The following is an 8,195-nucleotide window of genomic DNA, read 5'->3' as shown; positions in this document are numbered from 1 at the left end:
AGACCCTGTCTCAAAAAACAAAACAAAACAAAACCAAAAAATGAGAGAAAAGAAAAGAAAAAAAAGAATATAGGCCAGGTGCAGTGGCTCATGCCTGTGATCCCAGCAATTTGGGAGGCCAAGGCGGGTGGATCACCTGAGGTCAGGAGTTCCAGACCAGCCTGACCAACATGGTGAAACCCCATGTCTACTAAAAATACAAAAAATTAGCCAGGCATGGTGGTGGACGCCTATAACCCCAGCTACTCAGGAGGCTGAAGCAGGAGACTCACTTGAACCCAGGAGGCAGGGGTTGCAGTGAGCCGAGGTTGTACCACTGCACTCCAGCCTGGACAACAAGAGTGAAACTCTGTCTACAACAAACAAACAAAAGAATATGTCTCTGTAAGAAGACAGGTGCAGGGGGTGGTTGTGGACGCTGATTTTTCAAATACCTATTTAAATATAATCCATGCTTAATGCAGGACCTAACGAGGTGAGTGAGGCCTGAGCCCACAGAATCCCTCTCAGGGAATTCACAGTTTAGGTCAAGTCACGCTTTGGTAGGCCTGTCTTCACTTTGCTCTTACCTAATCAGGGGAAATCTGATTAACATACACAACAAAGCCTCAATGGGGGAAAAAAAGTTCACAAAAGGGCAGAGAAGGATTGAGAGAAAAAAAGGAAGAGGCCTTGCCAGTTCTTGACTAGTTAATTAGGGTCAGAACCATACTGGGGATTTCCTATACCCTAAGTTTGTTAAGTGATTACATCGGTCTGGGGAAATGGGATCTGCTCAGAGTGATTCACTCAGTTTTCTTAGTATCGGGTGGTGAATTGCATTTCTTCTCTGCTACCCTATGTATTGACTAATGGATTGAGGGGTGGTGGTCTCCAAGAACTGTGTTTACTCCAATTCAAAAGCTATAGGATTTCAGTAAGCCTTGGCCTGTTGGAGAATGTGAGGTTTCAATCTTCCTCTCTCAAATGAGTGGGGCTCTTAACAGTTATGAAGGGACTTCCCTTGGGACTTGTCACACCACCATACAGCGGAGATGGAAATGTGAGGGTAGTTTCTTGTTCTGCTTTGGCATCTTGGGGTGGCTTTGAAAAGCTTTCTGAACCTCTGACAAAAGAAAAATGTTCACAGGATTGATTACTACACAGAGTTCAGTGAAGACAATTGGGCAACCTGAATCAGCTGTTGAGATGGAAAGATAGGTGAGCTCTGATGACACGTTTAAATTCTAGGCTTACAGGTAAAACTTTGTAAAGGGCCCTGCCTCAGCGACTTCTGTACTGGGCCCTCCTTTGCTGAGAGCTTCTTACCCCAACCCTAGCACTCCAGGTCCTGAGAATTGTTCAATCTCATGGGAAAAAGCCTCTATAATTATATATATATATATATATATGTGTGTGTGTGTGTGCGTGTGTGTATATACACACACACGCACATATTACAACAGACTGATTTTCATGATTTCTAACTATCTTTGCAGAAAAAAAACAAAGAAACAAATTCGAATAGCTTAACCTTGCCCACGTGGCTACTGGCATCAGTATTCCACACAAGATTAAAATTACTTTCCAAGATGTACACCCTGTACTCCAGTTGATATTTCAATAACTCGATTAAAAATTTCTCAGAAGTCTATTAGAATCAGGAAACGCTCTGCGGTGTGGGTGAGGATTTTAAATTTTTGCAACGGAAACTTTTGGCTCCATGAACAGAAGAGCAAGAGCAAAAACTCAATTAAACGCGTTCTTCCTCCATCCTTGCCTAGTCCAAAAGTTAAAAAAAAAAAAAAAAAGGAAGAAAAAAGAAAAACTGTTTGGATGTGTAGCGCTGAGGTTTGCTTTTTACTTTTTATTTTTCCTCTAAAACAGCCAGGTGGATTCACATGATCCAATTTTTTAATTGTGTTCTATGTCCCACTCCGAATAACCCGGATGCCCCAGCACAATCAGAGAGATCGTTTTCTAAAAAAAAATTTCAGTCTCCAAAGGTGGGAGGGGTGTGTTGGGGGAGAAAGTACTTTAATTAAAAATCAATAACTCGAGGTTTTTGGGATACCGTTTGCCATTTCCTAATTAAGAAATGGGTTTGACAGTCCCTTTGTAGACACTGCTATGAAAACTCCAAAGGGTTGGGTGGCTGTCCAGGCGATGACACTCCGGCTCCCTGCGAGACCCCGGGCCAGCCAGGCCCGTCCATAGCCGGCCTCTGGGGTCCGTCCCCGGCTCGCGCAGGTACCTCGCTTCCCCTGGCTCTGTCTCCTGCGCTCGGTTCGGCGCGGGGCTGGCCGCCTCAGGCTCGCCGCCACCAGGTCTTTGCAAATACCTTTTCCCTCCCCGGGGCCCCAGCGCGCGGCCACCTCCCAGCCTCCCTCCCTCCCACTCTGGCAGCGGGGCCCTTCCCCGGCTCGGGAACAGCAACCCGGGCCGAGGCGGCAGGAAGCGAGGCCCTTGTTGCTGCTGTTCCTTGGCGCGCCTCCCCGCCCTCCGGGGGCCGCCGCGGCTCTTCCGCGCTCCCGGGCGCCCCCCCTCCGCGCCTGCGCCGTGCCCCACGGGGGGCGGGGCTCAGATTCCTGTCAGCGGCGGCGGCGGTGGCGGCGACAGTCAGTTTTCGCTGAGGAGAAGCACGAAACGGACCCTTTGGCTCTCTCCCCTCCCCTTCCCCGCCCTGAACCCCTCTCCTGGCCACCGAGAATCAGTCCCCGTGGAGTTCACCCTCCACCTCGCCATCGTTTCCTCGGTCCTCGGCCCGGTGAAAGTCACTACCCTCGAGGAGGAGGCAGCTGCAGCCGCCCTCGCCTCGTCGCCCCCGGTTCGGTGCCCGCGGTCCCGGAGAGGAGGTGCCGCCGCCACCGCCGCTCCCCCCCTCCCGCTGCCCTCGGGCCGGGCTGGGTCGAGCTGCGATGCCCTCGGACTTCATCTCATTGCTCAGCGCGGACCTAGACCTGGAATCGCCCAAGTCCCTGTACTCGCGAGGTGAGTCAGGCTGGGGGGTGGGGCGTGGGGGCGGGGAGACAGGGCCAGGGGAGGCGAGGGGTCCCCGTCGGAGCCCGGGGCCGCTGAGCCGCGACCCCGATGGCTTCTCTGGCCGGAGCGGGCAGAGGCCGAAGGGGTCGGGGTGACGGTGGAGGGGGCGGACGGAGCAGTGGCGGCCCCTCCCCCGCGGAGCCGCCGGCCGCTCGGGGCCCAGATTCCGTCGGCCCCCGGGGCTCTGCGGCATCGGTCGCTCCCAGCCGCTCTCAGCCCGTCCGGCCCCGCCAGACTCCGCGAGCCGCCGGCCCCGGCCTCCCGGGCTCGGGGATGGCCCCAGACTGGGCCCCGCTTTGGGGCCACCGCGATCGGGTCGCCGCGTCTTCTCTTACCGGGACCCTCCTCCCCAGCAAAGTTGCCCCTAAGCGGGCGGCGTGGCCTGGAGCCGGTTCTGGGTGCAGGGTCACCATTTTCCTCCCCTTCCAGCTTGTTTGTGCGCCGTCGTTCCACCCCCTCTCCCTCCGGCCTAGTCCACTCCCTCCCCATGTTGGGACAGCCCCCCTCGACCAGGCGTTCTTCCTTTCCTCGTCATCTTCTTGCTGGAAAGGGCCCGAATTTTCTTTTTTTTTTTTTTCTCTTCCCACCTCCGTAGCATTCTAATTACTTCTCCCTTCTCCTTTACAAAGATGGGGGTGCCCTCTCTGGATTGGTTTTATTCCTCTCCTCTCCCAGGAGGACCAGCCCAGGCACAGACGCTGTCCTTTGAGAATTTTCTCTGCTTTTCTGTTCAAAGGCTGGTTGCAGGGAGGGAGCTCAGGACAGAGATTTTTCATTTAAGAACTCTTTTGGCTAAGGCCTGCAGGGGATTCCCAGCATCTGAAATATTAGCACTGGAGCAGATCTCTACTCAGGTGAAATTCCTATACTGGACACCACAAGAATGTGTCAGAACAGGTTCCCTGTGCAAGGGGCATCAAAACCAAAATAATCCCACTGCGCTCTTCACCGCTTTTTAAACCACCGGGAGGGGGCAAAAGACATAACTGGGTTGTTAACTATTCATTTCAGCGTATGAAGAAAAAAAATGTAGGTGTTTCTTCTGCTTTTGGTTTGATGTATCCATCCTTTTGCTTATTCCACCCCCTCCAAAAAAGGGACTTCACCTTCATACTAGTGTATCTAAATTGTTGAAGTGAGTCACAGTGAGATGGTTTACTCTGAAAGGTACTGGACTTTACAGACTGACCATTGATTTTGTACACAGAGTCCTACTTAGTAACTGTAGCCACTGTCTGTTGCTCCAGTGACTTTAGTTGGCAGCCACCATCCTGTAGGATGTTTTCCGGGCAACATTACCTGAAGTACTTTAGAAATATTGTAGTTTTGAATGTCAAAAAAAAAAAGAAGGCATATCAAGAGATGACTCTTAAAGCAGGGCTAATGTGTTAGAATTGAATGCTAAAAATAGTCAAGACATTAACACCATTTGGGCAGTAATCATCAGATAATTTTCCATGAAACATACTTTATGAAAATCTAAGTTTAGCTTAGAGTCCAATGTAGAGACAATTCAGCCTCTTTTGCGGGGAATATATTCACAAATATTGGCTTTAGCACTTAAAAATACATTGCAGTTGGCCGGGCGCAGTGGCTCACACCTATATTCCCAGTACTTTGGGAGGCTGAGGCACTTGGATCACCTGAGGTTGGGAGTTCAAGACCAGCCTGACCAACATGGAGAAACCCCATCACTACTAAAAATACAAAATTAGCTGGGCGTGGTGGCGCATGCCTGTAATCCCAGCTACTCGGGAGGCTGAGGCAGGAGAACCGCTTGAACCTGGGAGACGGAGTTTGTGGTGAGCTGAGATCCTGCCATTGCACTCCAGCCTGAGCAACAAGAACGAAACTCCGTCCCCACCCCCCCCCCCAAAAAATATATATATATACACACATTGCCGTTATATAAGAGATGTATGCTATCCTTGGCATTTTTTTCCTCATTCAGCATAAAAAGTACCTAATGCTTTTTGTGTTTTTCAGATTCTCTGAAGTTACACCCATCACAGAATTTTCATAGAGCTGGACTATTGGAAGGTCAGCAAAGTACCATTTTAAAGCATATTGTGTTAGTATGCAAAGGTTTCTCTGAAATGGAGTTTAAATGGGAAAGTATGAAACTTTGCAAACTCACACAATGTCGTTTTCTCCTAAAGAGTCTGATCCTTCTTTTAGAGCAGCTGAATGTTTCAATGGATTTCGTTGCTGCGTTTGATGTGCTTGTTGGCTATTATATCTGCTTTGAGAAACATTGAAAAAAAATCATTTTAAATTATGTGTTGAGTGTTCTACTTTAGAATTCCAGACCTTCATTTTAGCTTTTTATACACAAAATAGAATGTGAAAAGGCCCAAACATTAACATGAATATAAAAGAGTGACACCAAACACATAATTAGTTTGAAAATTCAGAATTTAGAACATTTATATGCTAAGCATTTCAAAATGATCTGTTAATTATTTATTGCAAAATCATTGATGCCATTATTACTGAATTATACTTAAGGGTAAGGAAAGCCAAGTAATAGCGATTATGATTGAGCTGTGCTTAGAAGAAAGGGTTTTAGAAAGTTCTGGAAATGTTAATAGAGTTTGTAGATTAGTTTAAACAGCTTACACTTACTTTAGACAACTTTTGGTTTTGTGTGTGTGTGTGTTGTAACATTTTAAGACAAAATATTCTGTGTTTTTGTAGATTTTGAAGTGATTTCACATATATCATCTTTAAATCTTTATAGTTCTGGAATTGGACAGCAAAGATATTAATTTCCCCATTGTAGAGAAGAGAAACTAAGGCTGAAATTAAGAAACCAAAAAATAAAAAAGTAAAAAAGTCCCACAGTAGAAGAAATAATACTTTCTGTGTTTGAGTTAGTGTTCTTTATCCAGAGCCAAGCGTCCATCGTGAAATATGCATGTAACCAGTAACAAACATTTTATGGTCTACTTTAAAAAGGCCCTAAATATTTAAGTTTGACTTGAGAAGATTTTTGCCTCCCATGGAGGTAGTCTGGGATAGTGGGGGGAAAGCGAGTTTTGTAGTTGAGCTTAAATTTGAATACCAACTTAGCTACTTATTAGTTCTATGACTTTGGGCAAGGGATTTTACCTCTCTAAACTTTAATATTCTTTCTGTTAAAATGTAGCTGTCTCTTAAATTTAGTGAGCCAATGTGTATTAAATTGCCTAGTATAGCGTCTAGCTTAATGTTAGTTTTTTCCTTTAGTATCAGCTAAATTTTTTTAACAGTATAATTTAGAGCATATAAAATGTTCTCAAATTAATAATTGGTTATATTTGTTTTGTACATATAAGCAGCCCATAGATACAAATTAGTGTGAAAATCAAATATTTTTAACACTACAATTTGAAGTGAGAAATTTTTAGCAGTGTTTCTTAGTGAAGCAGATTTCTGGTTTTTATTCATATTCAATTTGTGACCATGTTGTAGAGACGTATTTGTCTGTACAAACCCATCCCATTTCCTGGGCAACAAACCATAGAGTGTCATAATCATAGAGATGATCAGGGAGGAGAAAGACATGAAAAAAAAATTAGTGTTAATTATTTAAGCAAATATTTTTAGTGAGCTGATGGAAATACAACCATTTAGCATGTTTATTTACATGTTTATGCCTAAATACTTATGTTAATTTTTCATTTTAGTTAAGAGGATTCTCAATTATTTAAAGTAAGGCTACCCTTTTGGAAATTATATATAAGATATAACATGTATAAGTATCAATTATGTCATGTCCTTTAACATTTTTTAAGATAGGGAGTCTTAAAGAAGTTGTTTGCTTCTGTAATGAAGTGTCTAATCTTCGCCACCTTGTTGCTATTTCTTTTTTGTTACTGACATTTTAAAGAATATATGAAGTAGAGAGAATAAAATAGTGAACCCCCATATACCCATCACCACAGTTTCACCATTATCAATCTAATCTTGTTTCTTTTATCCCTTCTTCTCTCCCAAGCTGGATTATTTTAAAACAAATAGCAAGCATCATATCACTTCATATATAAATATTTCTGTATGACAGTGACTTATTTCTTATATTAATTTTTAATTATTTTATTCCAAGAAATAGTTTATAAATTATTTCTTGGAATATTCTAGTTTATTTCAGCAAAGTCTCTTGTGACTCTCCTGCCCTCTTTTCAAAATAGAGTACTGCAGGAGGCTACTGCTTCTAGTATATAGTGTATTCTATAACCCATGTTAAAATTGTAGGCCATGCTGCTAGATTTGAGTTCAAATTATTGCTCTGACATTTACTTGTATGGCCTTGGCCTAATAATTTAATCTTTTTTGCTTCAGTTTTCTCATCTTTAAATGGGAGCAATAACAGTGCCTCATCTTAGGTTTTTGTGAAGATTATTTGAGGCAAATTCATGTAAAGCATTTAATTTAGCACATAATAAGTGCTCAGTAAATGTTAGCTAAAGTTAAAAAATTTTAAACAACTAAGTGCTAGCTATAGAGAGTGCTTACTGTGTGCCAAGAAACTTTACAAATAAGAACTCCTGAGGCGGGCAGATCACTTGAGGTCAGGAGTTTGAGACCAGCCTGGCTAACATGGTGAAACCCCATCTCTACTAAAAATACAAAAAAAAAAAATTAGCCAGGCATGGTGGCACACACCTGTAATACCAACTACTCGGGATGCTGAGGCAGGAGAATCCCTTGAACCTGGGAGGCGGAGGTTGTGGTGAGCCGAGATCACTCCACTGAACTCCAGCCTGGGTGACAGAGTGAGACTCTGTCTCAAAAAAAAAACAAACAACAACAACAACAAAAAGAACTCATTGAATTCTCCTGACTACCTTTTGAGATGGTTATTATTATCCCACTTTAGAGATGAGCAATTGAAGTCATAGGGCGCTTCAGTAACTCACCCAGAGTCACAAGCTAGTAAATTGTAGAACCAGGATTCCAACCCACGTAGTCTCACTTTAGCCTAGGCTCTTAACTACTATGCTGTACTAACTACCAGTGGTATATACTATCAAGTTCTGTGTAGTAATATTTATGTATGCATGTTTTACATCAGTAGTCTAGATTTTCATCTATTAATAAATAGTATTTAAAAACTCGACCCAGAGTGAGGGGAACTTAAGTAATTGGTGTGATATAATTTTTTTTTTAATAGAACGTATCTTTTCCAAATT

The 8,195-nt window shown here is 44.0% G+C and overlaps 1 protein-coding gene across 5 annotated transcripts in view; it reads left to right on the top strand.

The window, feature by feature from the left end:
• The first annotated feature begins 2,561 nt into the window (after positions 1-2,561).
• The window catches only part of NFAT5 (nuclear factor of activated T cells 5), a 144,877-nt gene continuing 139,243 nt past the window's right edge, over positions 2,562-8,195 (top strand). For 2 of the 5 annotated variants that reach the window (XM_030925674.1, XM_010355418.2), the window contains exons 1-2: positions 2,562-2,970; positions 5,008-5,061. In XM_030925674.1, the coding sequence (XP_030781534.1) occupies positions 2,898-2,970; positions 5,008-5,061 (127 nt within the window). In that variant the 5' untranslated portion in view covers positions 2,562-2,897. The remainder of the gene's footprint in view (positions 2,971-5,007; positions 5,062-8,195) is intronic. The other 3 variants (XM_010355419.2, XM_030925676.1, XM_030925675.1) reach the window with 2 other exon arrangements.

The sequence above is a fragment of the Rhinopithecus roxellana genome, chromosome 20 (assembly GCF_007565055.1).
Source record: "Rhinopithecus roxellana isolate Shanxi Qingling chromosome 20, ASM756505v1, whole genome shotgun sequence".
NCBI lineage: Eukaryota > Metazoa > Chordata > Mammalia > Primates > Cercopithecidae > Rhinopithecus > Rhinopithecus roxellana.
This window is presented reverse-complemented; position numbering and strand designations above follow the sequence as displayed.